The following is a 22,273-nucleotide window of genomic DNA, read 5'->3' as shown; positions in this document are numbered from 1 at the left end:
TACATACATTACTAGATTCATAATATATACACAGACAAAGAGGCCCACAACCACACATACAAAATACTTTTCCACATCGGATTTCGACATTTAATTTTTTTAAAAAAGTAAAAAAAAACATACTTTCTACCGAAATTAAGTTTCTTTCGGATGTTAAATTTCTTCCCGACTTTTGCCAGAATATTTTTAACAGGGGTTGTTTGTTTAGATCTAGTTTAAATTTATAGTTTAATAAAAACTCAACTCGATTTTGGTGAGAAATAATGTTTTTCCTTAGATTATATCGAAAATGTGGTGTAAAACATTTTCTCTCCCTTTTAAATGAATTCAAAGGTAGCCGGTCCTCGACGCGCTTGTTTAGTATGCTAGAAATAGCAGTTATTAGGCGTAAAAAAAAAAACAGCCACTACTCTGATCTCCTTATACGCAACCAATGGAGAAAAAAGTCCTTTGCAGTAATACTAGGAGCAGAGATTAGTTGATGACACACGGAAAAAAAAAAAAAGAAAACATGGAAAATATATAACTCTGAGGTGAGTGGGGATGGATTCCCGTGGGCCCCTACCACTCCGATTTCGGTGGGAAAAAGTCATTTGCAGTATATTAGGAGAGGAGATTAGTTGATAGCACAAGACAAAAGAAAAAAACTAGGGAAAAAACATTATTTCTCACCAAGATCGAGTTGTGTGTTATTAAACTATAAATTTAAACTAGATCTAAATAAACAACCCCTGTTAAAAATATTCTGGCAAAAGTCGGGAAGAAATTTAACATCCCAAAGAAACTTAATTTCGGTAGAAAGTATGTTTTTATTACTTTTTTTTAAATAAAATGTCGAGGTCTGATGTGGAAAAATCGGTCCAATACAGAGAGACACAGAGAGAGAGAGAGAGAGAGAGAGAGAGAGAGAGAGAGAGAGAGAGAGAGAGAGAGAGTGGGAAAGAGAGAAAGAAAGAGAAAGAATGATACTAGTCTTGTTGGCCAAAATCCAAAAATTTTGACTTCAAAAGACTATTGCTGATTTCAGGCTTATTTCTAGCACAATTTATGAACTTTGTGTCTCTGTGTCTCTCTGTATATAAAGATATATGAGGCCACCGAAGTAGCAACAATATTAACATGAAAATTAAGATATTTAAAGTTATTTCAATTTTTTGTAATTAAGGGAAACCTATGAAATTTGGTAACACACACACACACACACACAATACAACTTAAGTTAATAAAAAAAAAAAAATTTAAACTGGGTAGGAATTGAAACCTAAACCACCATTTAACAGACAAAGTGACTTTTACCAACAATTTCAATGTTAAAATTTAGATATTTAAATATTTTCTTTATTGGTAAGACTGTTGTTGTTGCTGTTTGTTAACATGAAAATTAAGATATTTAAACTTATTTCAATTTTTTGTAATTAAGGGAAACCTATGAGGCAGATTTGGTAACAGAAACACACACTTTGTTGAGGGAAATTTAGTTGCTATTTCAAGACTGCTTTGGGACCCTTTGCTCATTACACATCTCTTCATTGAGGGAGATTTGGCTGCTATTTCAAGACTGCTTTGGAGACCCTTATTAAATATAATTTTTTTTTATTTTTACCTATCTACATAAGAAGTAAAAAAAAAATTAAAATAACATTAAAAATTTTTATAAAGGCTGTGAATTATGCTCTTTGGAGAGATTGAACCTGCTTCAGGATGCGTAATATAGCATGCGAAGTTACCCATAAGACCACGAAAACAACAATACAAAATAATGTAAAAAAGAGTGGTTAGTGTTAGGAAGGGCCTCCAGCTGTAAAAAATCCTGAAGGGCCGCTGCAATAAGTGTGTGAATCTGAGAGGGAAACATGTTGAATAAAATCACAATTAACTGATTCTTGTCTATTTTCTTTTGCCCACCCAAAGCCAGGAAGTTTTCAGTACAGCCTCGTATGTAATCATCACCACCATCTTTTAACGTCCATTTTCCATGCTGGCATGGGTTGGACGGTTTGACTGAGGACTGACAATCCAGGAAGCAGTGCCTGCCTGCCTGCCATCTGATCTGGTAAGGTTTTTACATCTAGATGTCCTTCCTAATGCCAACCACCACTCAGTGTTGTGTGTGTGCGTTTTTTTATGTGCCACCGGCATGGGGGTGGGAGGCAGTTAGGCGGCACTGGCATCAACCACGCTCAAGTGGTGTTTTTACTTGCCAATACACACACACACATATATATGCGATTTTCAAACTTCTCAAGCAGCAAAAAAAAACTTATGAAAACAGACAAAAATATTTTATTTATCACAAAAGAATGTATAACGCAATGATGTATAATATAAAATTTATATATATATATATGTATATACACACACACACGCGCACACACTAGTGTGGAGAGTAAAGCCATTTAATATCCGTGTGGTATCACACAGCAAACCTGTGGGAGATGTTAAGCTAATAAGCCAATACACACACACACATATATATATATATATATATATATATATACACACACACTCACCAGTGCTGCAAAGTATGTATACAACTATATATACGTCACAAAGAAAAAAACTGAAAAAGGAAAAAAAATGAGTGGGGTGTATATAGTTTAACACAACGGAGATGATACAGCCATATATCACCTGTAATTTTATACACAGGCTGATATATAAAAACTATACACAAAAACCAGTGTGTAGACTAAAAAAAAAAAAAACTGGTGAAGGAATAGTATGTATATAATTCAACACAAGTGTGTGTGTATACACACACATACATACATACATACATACACACACAGAGTATAAAACCCTATACATTTTATTTGTAACGTGCAGACAAATTTTCTAATCAAGATGTACGACATATATATATATATATATATATATCTATATATATATATATATATATATATATATATATATATTTATTTATATACAGGGTAGTACTACACGTAAATGCCTCACGCTATGAGGGACTCTTAAAGTTAAAACTACCATAATAAATTTAATGTACCGAACGCAAGGGGATGCAGCTCTTGAAGCAAAGTCTTAAGAACATTTGCATTCCCTCGTGTTCAGTACATTATATATATATATATATATATATATATATATATATATATATATATATATATATATATATATATATATATATATATATATATATATATATATATATATATATATATATATATATATATATATATATATATATATATATATATATATATATATATATATATATATATATATATATATATATAGGAGTGGCTGTGTGGTAAGTAGCTTGCTTACCAACCACATGGTCCTGGGTTCAGTCCCAGAGCGTGGCACCTTGGGCAAGTGTCTTCTACTATAGCCTTGGGCCGACCAAAGCCTTGTGAGTGGATTTGGTAGACGGAAACTGAAAGAAGCCTGTCGTATATATATATATATATATATATATATATATATATATATATATATATATATATATATATATATATATATGTATGTGTGTGTATATGTTTGCGTGTCTGTTTGTCCCCCCAACATCGCTTGACAACCGATGCTGGTGTGTTTACGTCCTCGTAACTTAGCGGTTCGGCAAAAGAGACTGATAGAATAAGTACTAGGCTTACAAAGAATAAGTCCTAGGGTCGATTTGCTCGACTAAAGGCGGTGCTCCAGCATGGCCACAGTCAAATGACTGAAACAAGTAAAAGATATATATATATATATATATGTATATAGATAGATATCTATATATATATCTATAGATATCTATATATATATATATATATATATATATGTATCTATAGATATATATATATATGTATCTATAGATATCTATATATATATCTATAGATATCTATATATATATCTATAGATATATATATATATATATATATATATATATATATATATATATATATATATATATATATATATATGAGTGTGTATATATTGATGTGCGTGTATAATCATGATATACATAAGTTTTGCATGTCATACATATTTATATATAAACATTTGTTTGCTTGTTCATTTTTACCTCTGAATTTCCACGCAAGCATGGGTTAGGAGAATACATGGAAAAATGGATGTTAAAACAACAGCAATACAAACGATGATGATGTACCTGTGCTGCAAGCAACAGCTTGCATGGGGGGGGGGTCAGGCAGACATGCTCTAGCCGCACACGCACACACACTCATGCGCACGTGCAGTCAACGTCACTGCATGAATCCATCCACCGCCACTGGTTTCCGCACCCACCCTCCAATGCTCGACTCCACGCAGTGTCCGTAAAACTTCATCTTGGCTTGCTGGTACTCCACAGCTGACTGCTTCGTCTCGGCGTACGACAGGTTCGTGTCCACGTCGGTGATATGCGACTGTTCACAGTACTGACGAAACCGTCGCAGCATCGCGGCTTTGCAAAGTCGGCTGGACATAGTCGCCCCGCTCTGGGTTGGGGATCTGCAAAGGAGGATAAATTAAAAATTACTGTAACATCAGATGCATGAGAAAACCAGAGGACTTTATGTACGAACATACATATCATCATCATCATCATCATCATCATCATATTATTATTATCACCTCGTCCAATGCCCCCGCCCCTCTCAAATTTCCTTCCCTTGCAAGCTACTTGCTGACCTTGTCGGTGCTGGTGCCACGTAAAAAGCATCCAGTCCACACTGTGAATTGGTGGGCATTTGGAAGGGCATCCAGCTCTAAAAACCATGCCAAAACTGACCTCACCTGTGCTGGTGCCATGTAAAAGGCATCCAGTCCACACTGTGAAGTGGTGGGCATTTGGAAGGGCATCCAGCTCTAAAAACCATGCCAAAACTGACCTCACCTGTGCTGGTGCCATGTAAAAGGCATCCAGTTCACACTGTGAAGTGGTGGGCATTTGGAAGGGCATCCAGCTCTAAAACCCATGCCAAAACTGACCTCACCTGTGCTGGTGCCATGTAAAAGGCATCCAGTCCACACTGTGAAGTGGTGGGCATTTGGAAGGGCATCCAGCTCTAAAAACCATGCCAAAACTGACCTCACCTGTGCTGGTGCCATGTAAAAAGCATCCAGTCCACACTGTGAAGTGGTGGGCATTTGGAAGGGCATCCAGCTCTAAAACCCATGCCAAAACTGACCTCACCTGTGCTGGTGCCATGTAAAAGGCATCCAGTCCACACTGTGAAGTGGTGGGCATTTGGAAGGGCATCCAGCTCTAAAACCCATGCCAAAACTGACCTCACCTGTGCTGGTGCCATGTAAAAGGCATCCAGTCCACACTGTGAAGTGGTGGGCATTTGGAAGGGCATCCAGCCACTTTGCCTCCATGAGGCCCAACACTCAAGGTGCTTTTCACGTGCCACTGGCATCAGCCACTTTGCCTCTGTGAGACCCAATGCTCGAAAGGCGCCTTTTATGTCCCACTGGCACAGGTGCCAGTTATGTGACACCAGCATCATATATAAAAAAAAAGAAAAATGTTAAATATAAAAGGGCTTATACTACTCACTCTGTTACGATGCGCCCAGTCAATCCGTTGGTCAGTTCGATCTTGTCTTGACCTTTGGCCCAATTCAAAGCAAGCTCAGTGGATTCGGCGTTCATGAGATCATGGGTCGGTGGTATAAATGACTGGTACAACCAAGGATGGTTGATACTGTAGCCGCGGGGCAACTGCGAGTTCAATTCATCATAGAGTCGGCAGCAAACGGCTCGGGACAGATGACCGTGGTCAAACTGACTGGCTGTAAAATGGATGGGACAGAGATAAAACAGGAAAAAAAAAGAGAGAGAGAGAGAGAGAGAGAGAGAAAGGGAACAGATATGAGAACGAGGTGGACTTATCACATCATAAAATTGCTTATGCCCGTGACATGTGTAAGGATTTTCGAGCGAGATCACTGCCAGTGCCCCTGGACTGGCTCTTGTGCGGGTGGCACATAAAAGACACCATTTCGAGCGTGGCCGTTTTCGTGCGGGTGACACATAAAAGCACCCACTACACTCTCTGAGTGGTTGGCGTTAGGAAGGGCATCCAGCTGTAGAAACTCTGCCAAATCAGATTGGAGCCTGGTGTTGCTATCCGGTTTCACCAGTCCTCAGTCAAATCGTCCAACCCATGCTAGCATGGAAAGCGGACGTTAAACGATGATGATGATGATGATACATATACATGATGATACATATATCCCTGAGCTACCCGGCAAAATTGTTAATTATTAATTTTATTACTAATTGACGATTCACTGCCCTATATATCTATATATATACATGTGACCGTTGCCAGTACCGCCTGACTGGCCTTGTAGGGTTTTCGAGCGAGATCGTTGCCAGTGCCCCTGGACTGGCTCTTGTGCGGGTGGCACATAAAAGACACCATTTATTTCATAAATATACAGGGATTAGCAGTAGCCTGCTTCTCCAACATACTGAGAATTCAGAAATAGCAGTCAAAGAACTACTGATTCCAAACTACAAATTTTTTTCTCTAATGGATAGCGATATCTATGGCACACACAGAACATATATATATATATATATATATATATATATATGGTTGAGGAGGGTATTGGATTTAACCAAACCCCGGAGGATACAGGTAATACCGAGTAAGTGCTGTATACCGATTAGTTTGCCCCAATCGTTGTATGAACAGGATTGGGGATTATAAGTCGTGTATTAGCGTGTGTATATGTAAATATATAAAAATAAAAAGATAAAGAGAGCAATGGTAAGGTTGGAAAAGTATTTTATGGATAGAGTCTTACAGCTGTTTCTGGGAAGATCCAGTACTTCCCTTCATATATATATGTGTTTGTGTGTCTGTGTTTGTCCCGTCAACATCGCTTGACAACCGATGCTGGTTTGTTTACGTCCCCTTAACTTGGCGGTTCGGCAAAAAGAGGCCGATAGAATAAGTACTAGGCTTACAAAGAATAAGTCCTGGGGGGGTCGATTAGCTCGACTAAAAGGCGGTGTTCCAGCATGGCCTCAGTCAAAATGACTGAAACAAGTAAAAGAGTAACTGGTCCGACCCTAGCATTTTTGTGCATGGTCGCACTCGAATGAATGAAACCAGTAATATAAAGATAAAAAACATTAAAAAAAAACAAAACAAAACAAACAAACAAGCAAAGAATGAACGAATGATAAATGGGAATGGTATTTACCAAGGGTGATGCTTGTAAAGTAAAATGGCGCCATGATTTTCGTGAGGAGACAACCTTGAACACCTAGCACGTTCCACTTGAGGATTTTGTCACAGGTTGACATCACCTGAAGTTGCTCTTGGCGACTCTGCAAAATGTCCATTTTCTCTCGAACCACTGCGTTTTCAATGATGTGTTCCAAGCTACCTGCAGAATAAACCACATCAAATTAAATCTTTATTGTTTACAAAAGAGAAGCCGATCTCCATGTCTTTTTTGTCTGTCTGTCTGTCTGTCTGTCCCAACATATATTTAGAGGGAGGAAAGAAGGGAAGGAATCAAGAAGGGGGTGGGGTGGGGAAACTGTTGAGAGAGAAATAGTGAGAGGTTTTTGTAACCCTCTCCATTGTAATTATGATTTCATCATAATTACAAACTCTCACTTTACAGCCTTTTTGCTTGTTTGTTTATTTCACCGTTTCGTTTCCCTGTCTTATTTTCCGTCCGCCACTACCCTCCACGAAAATAATTTAATTTGTGTCCGTGGGAAGAACCATTTCAACGATGCGTACTGCCTTAATTCTTCGAAACGCTGGTGTTTTAATGGTGGCAGCTGATGAAGGAGATGTTTCTATGTGGCTTGCTTGTTTGTTGTACCTTGTTTATCATTTTGTCCATGTTCTTTTGCCACGTCATGTACCCAGTTATGTATCTATATGTACATGTAGATGAAGGTATGTACATACATGTACATATATATGCATATACTCATATATCGTTTATATAAATATATATCCAACCCCTGCTAGCATGGAAAGCGGACGTTAAACGATGATGATGAACGATATATATATATATATATATATGAGGCTGGACCTCTTCCTGTCAGGTGTCCCAGATGAACCAACTTCACGGCAGGAGGTGCAGATGAGAGCAGCTGCATCAAACTCTCTCATGCACCAAATGTCAATTCCTGAAGTAAAATTCATGAAGTAAAATTAATTGTGCAGCAACACCAAATGGCGGTGCCCCAGCATGGCCACAGCTCATGAGCTGAAACTAGATAAAAGGAAAAAACTGAAAAATGATATATATATATATATATATATATATATATATGTATATATATATATACACATATATATATATCTCAACATCATTGTTTAATATCCATCATCCATGCATGCATGGGTAAGGCAGTTGATAGGAGCTGGCCAAATAGAAAATCTACCCTTGGCTACTGTATCTGTTTTGGCAGGGTTTTCATGGCTAGATGCCCTTCCTGACTGGCCCTCGTGCCGGTGGCACATAAAAGCACCCACTACACTCTCGGAGTGGTTGGCATTAGGAAGGGCATCCAGCTGTAGAAACTCTGCCAAATCAGATTGGAGCCTGGTGTAGCCATCTGGTTTTCACCAGTCCTCTGTCAAATCGTCCAACCCATGCTAGCATGGAAAGCGGATGTTAAACGATGATGATGATGATGATATATATATATAAATATATATATATATATATATATATATACACTCTCAGAGTGGTTGGCATTAGGAAGGGCATCCAGCCGTAGAAACTCTGCCAGATCAGATTGGAGCCTGGTGTAGCCATCTGGTTTTCACCAGTCCTCAGTCAAACCGTCCAACCCATGCCAGCATGGAACGCGGATGATGATGATAACGATGATGAAGAAAGAGTCACATTCACGTGTGTGCATTCATAAACACACATGCACACAAGCACAGGCACCCACCCACACACACACACGTGTATGAGTCTGTATTTGTGTATGTGTGTGTGTGTGTGTAAGGTAAGTACACATCTAGGCATGTACTTGTTTGTGGAGGGGCAATGGCCCAGTGATTAGGGTTAGGGTCAGGGTTAAGGCAGCGGACTCACGGTCATAGGATCGCGGTTTCGATTCCCAGACCGAGCATTGTGAGTGTTTATTGAGCGAAAACACCTAAAAGCTCCACGAGGCTCCGGCAGGGGATGTTGGTGAACCCTGCTGTACTCTTTCACCACAACTTTCTTTCACTCTTTCTTCCTGTTTCTGTTGTGCCTGTAATTCAAAGGGGTCAGCCTTGTCACACACTGTGTCACGCTGAATATCCCCCCGAGAACTATGTTAAGGGTACACGTGTCTGTGGAGTGCTCAGCCACTTGCACGTTAATTTCACGAGCAGGCTGTTCCGTTGATCGGATCAACATTCACGTGTGTGCATTCATAAACACACAAGCACAGGCACCCCCCCCACACACACACAATATGCACAGAGAAGGACTCACCATCTGTGTATCGTAAACTCAAGGCTCCGTGATCAGATTCTTCAAATGCTGGTTTGTGAAGTCCTCTAGCAATTTCTTCATTATCTTCATGGGTAAGCAATGCACTTGGCCTACAATCGGAAAAAAAAAACAAAAAACAACATCAAACAAAAATATAAAGATTATATCATCATCATCGTTTAACGTCCGCTTTTCCATGCTAGCATGGGTTGGACGATTTGACTGAGGACTGGTGAAACCGGATGGCTACACCAGGCTCCAATCTGATTTGGCAATGTTTCTACAGCTGGATGCCCTTCCTGACACCAACCACTCCGAGAGTGAGCCAGTCAGGCGAGCTTGGTATCGATCGCATTTGGATAGTGTTTTTTACGTGCCACCAGCACAGGGGCCAGTCAGGCAGACCTGGCATCGACTGCATTCAGATGGCGCTTTTAACATGCCACCAGCACAGGAGCCAGTCAGGGGGCACTGGCCACAGTTATGATATTGGTTTTACTTGACTCAACAGATCTTCTCAAGCATATCATATCGCACGACGCATCAGGGGTACTCTGAACTGGGCTAGACATGCGTGGTTGCGATCTCACTTTATCTATTGGGTCTATATATATATATGAGGCGCAATGACCCAGTGGTTAGGGCAGCGGACTCGCGGTTTCGATTCCCAGACCGGGCGTTGTGAGTGTTTATTGAGTGAAAACACCTAAAGCTTCACGAGGCTCCGGCAGGGGATGGTGGCGAACCCTGCTGTACAATTTTCACTCTTACTTCCTGTTTCTTTTGTGCCTGTAATTCAAAGGGTCAGCCTTGTCACACTGAATATCCTCGAGAACTACATTAAAGGTACACGTGTCTGTGGAGTGCTCGGCCACTTGCACGTTAATTTCACGAGCAGGCTGTTCCGTTGATCGGATCAACTGGAACCCTCGACGTCATAAGCAACGGAGTGCCAACTAACTATATATATATATATATATATATACACACACATGCACATATATATATATATATATATATATATATATATACACACACAGAAGTCACGCAAGATGCCATGCACTGGTGGACTGCATCCTGGGACTGTGTGGTTCGGAAGTCAAATCCTTGACCATCCAACCATGCCTGTCCCTCTCAATTATCTTCAAGGATTACAATAAAACAAAACCAGACATTGGAGTAATTAAGTAATTAAGAAGAAGGTTGCGACTTACTTGCTCAAGAAGATACTATAGTCACCCGAGGGGGGGTCACTGAGGAAGAGGTGAAAGGTCACATCCTTTTTTACATTCAAAAGACCCCCACTTTCGGGCGACATGTCGTATATACAGTTGGGGGAATTCGGCTCAGCCAAGTAGCGCTGGAGTTCTAAATACAGGTACCTGAAGCATAAGAAACGAAGAATGAATGTGTATGAGTCTGTATTTGTGTGTGTGCCAGGAGGGCGACGCTGGGCACAGGTGCCATCACGATCTTGCTTGCGCTTGCCCCAACAGGTCTTTGCAAGCCGAGTTTAGTGTCCAATGAAGGAGATTATATATATATATATATATATATATATATATATATATATATATATATATATATATATACACATATATGTATGGTTTTGGGTACATGCATAAATGTGTATGGTGAATGAATATAGATAAAGCTAGAAGATAATTTAAAGAGAGAGAGAGAGACAGAAAGGAAGGGACAAACCCTTTACCTGCGAAAGGCTCTGCACGCCAGCACTGCTGCATCGCTGTCAATTAGACATCGACCATCGGTACTCAGGTGGCTGGGGGTCAGGCACTGGTGACCAATTGCCATGGAAACTACTTCTGGTTTATTGTCTGAAGAACACAAACGAGAAAACATTTCGGATATGTAAAGGTCTGTCAATAATGGCTTTGGAATGGCTTCAAAGATCTGACATCTTTTCATCCACCCATCCACACATTTTAACCCACCCTGTTATTCCATGGAGGGATTTAGGGGTAGAATCCTCAGAGCAGATCTGGCCAGTTCGAACGTGAAATAGGTAGAATATTTGGGCTGGATATGGCTAAAGGGTTATATATATCTATGCATGAAGCAATGAAGGAGACCTGTACAGGGTAGCTAGTCCTGTTAGAAATAGCAGCCAAATCTCCCATATTCGTTCATTGCAGAAAAGCTAATGGACAGAACCACAAAAACATTCAGGTGAATAACAATAACTATTGTATTTGTTAGGCCCAGTGGTTAGGGCAGCGGACTCGCGGTTTCAATTCCCAGACCGGGCGTTGTGAGTGTTTATTGAGTGAAAACACCTAAAAGCTCCACGAGGCTCCGGTAGGGGATGGTGGTGAACCCTGCTGTACTCTTCCACCACAACTTTCTCTCACTCTTACTTCCTGTTTCTGTTTTGTGCCTGTAATTCAAAGGGTCAGCCTTGTCACATTCTGTGTCACGCTGAATATCCCCCCCCCCCCCAAGAACTACACGTGTCTGTGGAGCGCTCAGCCACTTGCACGTTAATTTCACGAGCAGCAGGCTGTTCCGTTGATCGGATCAACTGGAACCCTCGACATCGTAAGCGAGGGAGTGCCAACAACAATTAAAAAGGGGATCTGGTAGAGATTATGTTATTACCGATTTAAAAGGAATCCCGGACAGAGTGTTATTACAGGAAACCAGAAGAGACCAAGGGCACAATACAAAGGGGCTAAATTAATGACGTGGACCAGTTTTTCATTGGTGGTCAATTAGAAAATTTTACCGTGGGATAAAATTTGTGTACCACATGTGTCCCTACCCCCACCTCACACCAAACCACCATTAAAAAGAATAAAAGCGGTGGGGGGTCGAAAAACGGAAGAGAAAATGAGAGAATTTCTCACCAGATACAAGGATGACAGCTGCTACAGACTTCCTTCGGTAACGTAAGACTGAAAACTGCTCGAGATACATGTACAGATGGTTGTATACGAGGTCGGTGAACTGTTGGCCCAAACTTTTACCTTCTGGTATCACTTCCTAGAATACAGGGAAATAAAACAATGACACACACACACATATATATATTTGTTTATTTATTTATTTATTTCGTATGTGTATTTCGTGTGCAAGATTCTTGATGTGGATACGCGTGTTGAAAGAAATACAATTAAACCTTGGGAGAGGCATTCTGCCGGTAATAAACACACGCACTGGTTCAGTCCTTCATTAATTTATAAACAGTATATAGTTTTTTTGTTAAATAATTTCATTGCACTCTTGCAATCTCTTCAGTAACTTGTCTCTCCACTTCCATTTATTTTGAATATGTACACATGTATGTACACACATATATGGGCACAAATGTATGTACACACACGTATGTACACACATATGCACACATACATGCATATACACATACATACTTATATAGACACAACACACACATGCATACATACATGTATACACACACACACATCATCATCATCATCATCGTTTAACGTCCGCCTTCCATGCGAGCATGGGTTGGACGATTTGACTGAGGACTGGTGAAACCGGATGGCAACACCAGGTTCCAATCTAATTTGGCAGAGTTTCACACATTCAATGGGCTTCTTTTCAGTTTCTTTCATCCTAATCCACTCACAAGACTTTGGTCAGCCTAAGGCTGAACCTGAAACCATGTGAATAACAAAACCTACCTGGGCATATCTTATGTTCAGTTTATCGAGGGCAGCCACACCAGCCAATCGCTTCGCCTCTTTCTTGTTTTGTGCGACTGCCTCAACAAAATATTCGTTGTTCAACATCACACAAGCCTTGAAGCTGAAAATACACAACACGGATCTCACAGTCAATGAGTGGTGGTCACCTGATATGCTAAAAATGCCAGCTAAACCTCCCTTCAATTTACATGTATGTCTAACAAAGTTGTATTGAGGGTTAATAAGTTTTTTGGTTTTGCAAGATACGGAAACCACCATTATAATTTTAACCCCTTTGTGTTTAAACCGGCCACATCCAGTCCAAAATATTCTACACGTTCTATGTTCAAACCAGCTTTGAGGTTTCAATAATGTGACTATTTTCAGAATAACATTGTAGGGTGGGTGTGAGAGGCCGGATCTGGCCAGCTTGAACTTAAAACAGGAGGCAGATTTGGGTCAGGTACAGCTGGTTTAAATGCTACAAACTTAATGGTCTATTCAGTTCTATATTTAAGAGATGAGGAATTATGTACATTATTTACATTGGACGGATATTTGTCCTTTACTTTGTTTGTTGTTAACACGTTTCAGCTGGGGAAATTTCGAAACTGGGTTCTCATTTCTAAGGTATTCTTCGATCTTATTATTATTATTATTGTTATTATTCAGGTCACTGTCTGGAATTGAACTCGGAATTTTGGGGTTTGTAGCCCGCGCTCTTAACCACTACAGGCATATGGCATAGTGGTTAAGAGGACGAGCTACTAACCCCAAGATTCTGAGTTCGATTCCAGGCAGTGGAACCATGTATTTGGTAAGCAAGCTACTTACCAAACAGCCACTCCTGCGCCTATATAAATATATATAATATAAATAATAGATATATATATGCATATATACATACATATATGTACATACCTACATATATATGTATATATACATGCATATATGGGTACAGGATGTCAAAAAAACGTGAACAAAATGAAAAATGAGAAAATTAAAAAACAAAAACATGGAAAACAAACTTTTTTTCAAACAACGAAAGGAACAAATAGAGAAATGAGACATGCAACATAAAGAACATTCCCTTCATCAGTTGTCCCCTGTTTCATCCACTCTGCGTTTCGAACATAAACCCATGCCAGTATGGAAAACGGACATCAAACAATGATGATGAAGATGATGACATACATATACATTAAAATATGCACAATTATACAATTATATGTGTGTGTGTGTGCATAGAGTCATACTACAGAGAGAGAGAGATGGATGTGTGCTTACCCCATTGGACCACGTTCGTCTCCAACAACTATTTCACAGGATTTCCCTGCTGCCAGCGCATATTCGTAGAGCTGACTGACCGAGTGTTTTTCTGCTGTTTTGCCAAGGTCGAGGGACGGTTGGCTGTTAGTCATGGTTTGGGAGACACATTCTGTGGTGGGAGAGAGAGAGAGACATATACAGCAAGGGGTCAATACCTGGAATAAACACACTTGTATGTGTGTGTGTGTGTGTATATATATATATATATATATATATATATATATATGTATATATATATATGTATATATATGTATGTATATGTATGTATATAGGGAAGAGAGATAAATAGGTGGACAGAAATACAGATAGATAAGCAGGCAGACATGTAGATAGATAACAGACAGGCAGGCAGACATACACACAGACAGACAGACAGATACAGACACAGACAGACATACATACACAGACAGACATACATACAGACAGACATACACAGACAGACATACATACAGACAGACATACATACATACATACATAGACAGACATACAGACAGACATACATACATACACAGACATACATACATACAGACAGACAGACAGACATACACAGACAGACATACAGACAGACAGACAGACATACACAGACAGACATACAGACAGACAGACATACATACACAGACAGACACACACAGACAGACATCAACCAAAAAAAAAACCAGCCTTACCATTTCCATTAGATTTCTGCAAGACGCCAATCTCAAAGGCTCTTATAGCAGCATTGGTCTTTGCCTCCTTTTTGGTGTTTCCAACACCTTGCGGGTACATAACGTTGTTTATCTCCACCTGGACGGCGAAGATGGCCAGCGGGTGTTCTTGTGAAGGATGGACATCGACTTCATGGAAGGTGAGCTGTGGAAAGAAAAAAACAAGGTCAGCTGTATTTAGGGGTTTTACTGGTTTCTGACACTGGAATGTGGCCGTGCTGTGAGCATAAGAATGTGGCCGCGCTTGGGGGCATTAAAATGTGGCTGTGCTGGGGGCATTAGAATGTGGCCGTGCTGGAGTATTAGAATGTGGCTGTGCTTGGGCATTAGAATGTGGCCGCGCTTGGGGATATTAGAATGTGGCTGCACTTGGGGGCATTAAAATGTGGCCTCGCTTGGGGGTATTAGAATGTGGTTGCGCTTGGGGCATTAGAATATGGCCGTGCTGGGGGCATTAGAATGTGGCCATGTTGGAGTATTAGAATGTGGCCGTGCTGGAGTATTAGAATGTGACCGTGCTGGGGGCATTAGGATGTGGCTGTGCTGGGTGCATTAGAATGTGGCCGTGCTGAGGGCATTAAAATGTGGCTGTGTTGTGAGCATTAGAATGTGGCTGCACTGGGGTCATTAGAATGTGGCCGCGCTGGGGGCATTAAAATGTGGCCGTGATAAGGTATTAGAATGTGGTCGCGCTGGAGTATTAGAATGTGGCCGTGCTTGGGGGTATTAGAATGTGGTCGCACTTGGGGCATTAGAATGTGGCCGTGCTGGAGCATTAGAATGTGGCCGTGCTGGGGGCATTAGAATGTGTCTATGGTGGGGCATTAGAATGTGGTCGTGCTGGGGCATTAGAATGTGGCTGTACTGGAGTATTAGAACGTGGCCGTGCTGAAGTATTAGAATGTGGCCGCACTGGAGTATTGGAATGTGGTCACACTGGGGGCATTAGAACATGGCCGTGCTAGGGCATTAGAATGTGGCTGTGATGGGGCATTAGAATGTGGCCATATATATATATACACACACACACATACATAGATATCTATATATGTATTTATGTATCTATGAATGAATGCATGTGAGTATATATGTGCATGTATATATATGTAAATGTACTTGTGTATATGTGTGTGTAATAGGTGTATGTATATCCATATTAGTTATGTTAGTTTGAAAAAATTACCTTAACTTTCCTTTGACTTGCATATTCATGGAGACACTGTACAGGGTTTTTCTCCTTGGATTGATATTCCTTAATAAGGGCCTCTGATGCCCTTGCTAGTGTGCAGCTGACTGGGGCACAATTGGGCGGCGCTTTTGATAAGCCTGGAATATATGGTTGGTTGGGTAGGGTTTTTTTCTCGTAGTGTTTCTGGCCTGATTCCATTCCTTGGTACATTTTCGATAATGGTACCTGGAAGAAAGAGGAAAAATATACAGTAATACTTCAATATATGTGTTAATTTGTTCAGAAAGACTGCTTGCTCGTAAAGCGAAAACTCGTAAAGCAGAGCAATAATTTTCCATAGAGGCAATGTTATAATTCGTAATTCGTTCCCAGTAAAATATTTTACCCATAAAATTTATAATTCTTGTAAATTAATGGCAATAAAACAATGGTAGAATGTAAAGAATATTTTATGTAAAATAAAAAGAATGTTAAAATCATTTATAATTAAAAAAATATTATTATTACCTCTGCCTTAACGAAGGCAGAAGTATTGTTTTCAGTTGTGTTTGTTTGTTTGTTTGTCTGTAGATAAGATATCTCAAGAACTGCTTGATGGATATGGATGAAACTTTCAGGGATGCTTGGCCTCGTGCCTGACATGAACTGGTTAGGCTTTGGAATCGATCCAGTACCAGACAAAGATTCTGGATTATTTTTCTTTTTTTTTTACTTAATTTTTGAGTGGTTGAAGTTCATTTGTAGCATTCTCGTTTGTGAGAGCAGTCGAGTTTATTTCAGATATTCTCATTTTAAAAATCATCTCTGGCTAATCATTGAGAGGATGTTGGTGTTGCCTTGGTAACAGTTTGTGCTCTCTGAACGCTCGTTATAACAGTTTTCTGAATCACTTTCACTTATGCACACCATCACTTGTAGACTCGATCACCGATTCACAAGCACTCATAGACAGACTTGTAGATTTCTTTTTAAAAAAACAAGTCTAGAGTTGTTTGCTTAGAAAAAAGCTTTCTTTTCGCTCTCTATAAAATTCTCAGTAACACATAGAACCATTTGTTCTGGAAAATTTGGATCTTGTGCTTGAAAAATAAAACTTGTAAACCTAGGGTCTCGTAAAACGGGTCCTCGAAAACTGAGGTATTACTGTATTCAATAACTGAATAACTAGGTCGTTACACATAGCTATGCTGCTGGAAGAATATTTGTTAATTTTGTGTTCTTTTACTAGATTCAGTCATTTGACTGCGGCCATGCTGGGGACACAATCTTAAATGGTTTTTAGTCAAAGAAATTGACCCCAGGACTTATTCTTTGTGAGCCTAGTAATTATTTGGTATCTTTTGCCAAACTGCTAAGTTACAGGAACATAAACACACCAACACCATTAATTTATAAAACATCATTGGACACGAAACTCAGCTTGCGAAGACTTATTGGGGCAAGCGAAAGCGAAATTGTGATGGCACCTGTGCCCAGCATCGCCTTTCTGGCACTTGTGCCAGTGGCATGTGTAAGGACTTTCGAGCGAGATCGATGCCAGTGCCCCTGGACTGGCTCTTGTGCGGGTGGCACATAAAATACACCATTTTGAGCATGGCCGTTGCCAGTACCGCCTGACTGGCCTTCGTGCCGGTGGCACGTAAAAGCATCCTCTACACTCTCTGAGTGGTTGGCGTTAGGAAGGGCATCCAGCTGTAGAAACTCTGCCAAATCAGATTGGAGCCTGGTGTAGCCATCTGGTCTCACCAGTCCTCAGTCAAATCGTCCAACCCATGCTAGCATGGAAAGCGGACGTTAAACGACGATGATGATGTGACATATGAATAAAAATCTGTAAATATACAACCATCCAGACATCTGAGTACCTGATTATTATTTTTTCTAATATATAATTCCTGTTACATCACCTGCAAACTGTTACATCACCTGCAAACTTTCCAGGTGTGTTGTGAGCATTTATAGGATATATAAACATGAGTATACATCACCCAGGCACAGTTAATATTTCAAGATAGATCTAGAAGGGTGAATGTGTGTGTGTGTATATGTATACATACACACATACAACAGTGTAAGCTTGGAGTTTCTAGGAAATTTATAAAAACAAAAGTGAATTATATACATATACCGTGTATATCATATATACATATATATATATATATATATATATATATATATATATATATATATATATAGAGAGAGAGAGAGAGAGAGAGAGAGAGAGAGAGATTTATAAGAAGCTTTGTTTCACATTGTTATTCTTCAACGTTTCTGTTTGGTGTATTTCTTCAGGTGTGTGTGTATATATATATATATATACATATATATATATAAAACTTGTGTAGGCGGTGGCAAATTATACGAGAAACATCTATGCATTAGAAAACAGTTAGACAAGGTTACACTACCAACATAGCTCTGTCTCTATATATATGTGTGTGTATGTGTGTCTATATATATATATATATATATATATATATATATATATATATATATATATATATATATATATATATATATATATATATGCGTGTGTGGTGCTCCAGCATGATCGCAGCCGCATAGGTGAAACACGTCAAATAAATATGGAGAGATATATGCGGATATGCCTGCGCATGTGTGTAGAAATAAATATATGTATATATACACACACACACGTTTTGATCAAACTCCTGCCAATTATTTATGTTAAAAATGCTTATATATATCCTCATTTTGTGTTGTATTTTTCCTGTTACTATCACCAGATGTGTGTATATGTATATGCACACACACGCAAAAAAAAAAAAACAGGGAGTGGTGAAGTATTAAATACGAAACGTAGAGTTTATAATAGAAGGAAAACAGGAATTTTAATCACTCTGTTTGTCACTCCGAATTTCACCTAACTGCTTTTCCAGCCATTGTGTATATATGTGTCTTATCTTTTATTTGTTTATTCATTGATCTGCGGCCACGTTGGAGCACCGCCTTAAAGGACATTAATCAAATAGATCGCCCCAGTACTTTCACACACATACGATCGTACGTACGTATATCTGTACGTGTACATTATATATATATAAGTATATATATATATATATATATATGTATATATATAGCCGTCTAAGATTCCATAAATCAGAAAAAATATGCAATCGTATATTTGTCAATAGATTGTGTATAGCAATCGAAGTGTATATAATATACACACACACATATATATATATATATGCACGAATGTATAAATATATACAGATGAAGAAGGAAAACGAACCAATACATGAATACAAACACCTATGACTTAATTAATTAACAAATTCAATTTAATTACATAATTAATTAAACATATATATGAAAGCGATCAAGAAGATTAAATAAATGAAAATATGAAAATGCGAGGCCGATGACACAACAGGATCTAAACTCATTTCAGAAGGTAACCCCGGTCCTTATGGATACCCTAACAGAGGCAGACAAGGGTTGTTTGTGGGCAATAGGGGCCGTGGTGCCGTAGCGTTGAGACATCGGGGCCATCCCAGCTGATAGGGGTGCAGCAACTTGGACATTAAAAGGGTATAAAATATAAATGAAATTAAATGAAAGTGACGAAAATTACTTCAAAATGGTCTTACCCGGGAATTCCGGAACACGTTATACGTGAAATGGTGAAATTTAGTTGTCTTCTCTTTGCTTAAAATAACGGCCAGAAAGGAAGAAGGACGACTTGGAGTAGAAAAGAAAGATGAAGGCTGCCTTCTCTCTCTCTCTCTATCTATCTTTCACTCCCTCTCTGTCCGTCTTTCTCTATCGTTTACTCTCTCTTTGTCTATCTGTCTTTCACCCCGCTCTCTTGTTGTTTTACGATAGTGGTGGCGGTGGTGGTTTACTACGGATGTACAGAAGTGCTGTATTTGTAAATCCAAACGAAAACCCAACACTCCTTCGTCGTTGTTTCGTCGATGAATCTGAAACTCATCTCAATTCTATTTCCTTTCGTTCGTTCTTGTCCGGTTCATGTAATCGAGCTTGCCTAATCCATTTCGACATTGCATAGCGACATGGTGCTGTATTCTGCCGTGTTAGGTCTGTGGTTGGACATTTCACTGCACGCACACGCGTACCCTACACAAAATACTCAATTTCGGAGTACATAAGTATATTAATCTATTTCCAATTCTCTTCGATCTGACCAACTGAGCTTGTATGGTCCATTGTGAATCACACAGTGTTGTATCTATCAAATGGCTGAGCGTTTTATGGGCAGTGTGTACTCTTCACAAAATACCCAAATATCCATTCGAAGACTGGGCATTTCAGTTCAGGTTGCTGGTCGTAATTGGTTCGATCAACTGGCCATGCGTAGCTAATAAGGTGTAACAAAGTATCATATTGTGAGGTTAAGTATTGCTCACCGTGCGTAACCATAAAAAAATACTCAAACATGAGTGATATTTCGCTGAGTATATCATTAATTCCAGTTGTGTGTGATTCCTTCACACGAATTCGCCTACTCAGTGGTATATTATATAATTGAGAATATCATTGAGTACTTCACGAGTACGTATATCCTTAATATAAATCCTTGGAGCGGAATCCACATGAAGAAAGGTAAAAAAAAAAAAGACATTGGATCCTTTGAATTAGATAAAGTTAAATGAGAATGGCTGAAGATTCCACAGATAGGTGTGCCCTTCCTCGAGCAGAAACAGCGGGGAAAAGTAGGTACTTTGAATTACAGATGGTCTTTCAGTGAGCATGGTCGAGTACTCCATAGTCGGACATGTACCCCTGGCGTAATCCACAGGCAGAAACAGCATGGCAGGTACACATGTGTGACAAGGCTTGTGCCTTTGAATCACAGGATGCAATCCGTTTTGTACGTAACATGGTGTTAAGAAGTTCACACTTCTGCCGGTCCCCTTAAGGTAAATCCAATCTTTCCAGGTAGAAACGATAGGTGACTTAGAATGTCTGGCAAGACTGGGTCCTTAAAATTACAGGTAAACAAATCCACGCGATGAGCTTTTCCGCAGTTTCCATCAAACCGATAACACTCACAAAGTTTGGGGTCAACTCGAGGCTATGGTTAAAAAAAAAATAAACTGTCCAAGGATGCCATGGTGTAAGATCAAACTCAGGACTTTATGATTGAGAAGCGACCTTCTTAACTACTCGACCACTACGTCGTCCAGTTGCGGCCATAATCGTCCTAACTTAATTCCAGAAATATTGTCAATTTTTGTTTAACTTATCCATTTTTTTTTTTAATAAATACATATTTAGGTATAATTTGGAAAAGAAAATTGGTTGCTATTTCTAGCAAGCCGAGTGACGACATAGAGGAGGGCTTTTTTCCTTCGTTGACTCGAGCCAATAAGGAAGGCCTGTATATGGTCGTCCGACATGTTAGAAATAGCAGCCAAATCTCCCACAAATCACTCCACATCGTTTTTTTTTAAAGAGAGAGAAAAAAAATTAAAAGGACAAATTAGATGATACAGCCCTTGTTACATACAACGTCCAAGGTGAGGTGGGTAATAATAATAATAATAATAATAATAATGACAATAATAATAATAAAGTATGGATAGAAATTGTCGTCGGATCAGAAGTGTGCAAGATTTTAAAGGCTCACCTGGGGTTATACAACAACAGCAATAAGTTCACTTAGGGGTAGAAAAGAATTTGGTGAGAAAAGAGAGGGAGGAGGAAAGATAAAATAAATAAATAAATAAATGCGTGTGTGTAAAGTAGTTTTGCCTATTACAACTATGCCGTCCTGAGTTCAATTTTATGGTTGTCGCAGAAAGCCAAGAGGGCACCTTGGGATGACCAATACAAAAATTGCGAGTGGACGGAAACTGCGAGGAAGCCCCGTATATATGTATGCGTATAGATATATATATAAATATATAATCATATATATATATGCTTATATCGGTTGGAAAAAAGTGCAGGCGATATCTGGTTTTG

General features: G+C 39.3%; 1 protein-coding gene across 2 annotated transcripts in view; it reads right to left on the bottom strand.

The window, feature by feature from the left end:
• Positions 1-3,969: 3,969 nt before the first annotated feature.
• The window catches only part of LOC106882640 (adenosine deaminase domain-containing protein 1), a 26,109-nt gene continuing 7,805 nt past the window's right edge, over positions 3,970-22,273 (bottom strand). Inside the window, exons 1-12 of one of the 2 annotated variants that reach the window (XM_089345785.1) lie at positions 19,933-22,273; positions 16,313-16,543; positions 15,091-15,274; positions 14,384-14,534; positions 13,094-13,217; positions 12,296-12,431; positions 11,140-11,266; positions 10,643-10,810; positions 9,429-9,538; positions 7,164-7,349; positions 5,504-5,738; positions 3,970-4,452 (exon numbers count right to left, since the gene is read on the bottom strand). The exon at positions 19,933-22,273 is cut by the window's right edge and continues 34 nt beyond it. In XM_089345785.1, the coding sequence (XP_089201911.1) occupies positions 4,206-4,452; positions 5,504-5,738; positions 7,164-7,349; positions 9,429-9,538; positions 10,643-10,810; positions 11,140-11,266; positions 12,296-12,431; positions 13,094-13,217; positions 14,384-14,534; positions 15,091-15,274; positions 16,313-16,528 (1,884 nt within the window). In that variant the 5' untranslated portion in view covers positions 16,529-16,543; positions 19,933-22,273 and the 3' untranslated portion in view covers positions 3,970-4,205. The remainder of the gene's footprint in view (positions 4,453-5,503; positions 5,739-7,163; positions 7,350-9,428; positions 9,539-10,642; positions 10,811-11,139; positions 11,267-12,295; positions 12,432-13,093; positions 13,218-14,383; positions 14,535-15,090; positions 15,275-16,312; positions 16,544-19,932) is intronic. The other variant, XM_089345784.1, reaches the window with a different exon arrangement.

This window comes from Octopus bimaculoides, chromosome 30, assembly GCF_046866305.1.
Source record: "Octopus bimaculoides isolate indiv1 chromosome 30, ASM4686630v1, whole genome shotgun sequence".
NCBI classification, from domain to species: domain Eukaryota; kingdom Metazoa; phylum Mollusca; class Cephalopoda; order Octopoda; family Octopodidae; genus Octopus; species Octopus bimaculoides.
The sequence above is the reverse complement of the archived record's forward strand: the minus strand, read 5'-3'. Positions and strand labels throughout refer to the sequence as shown.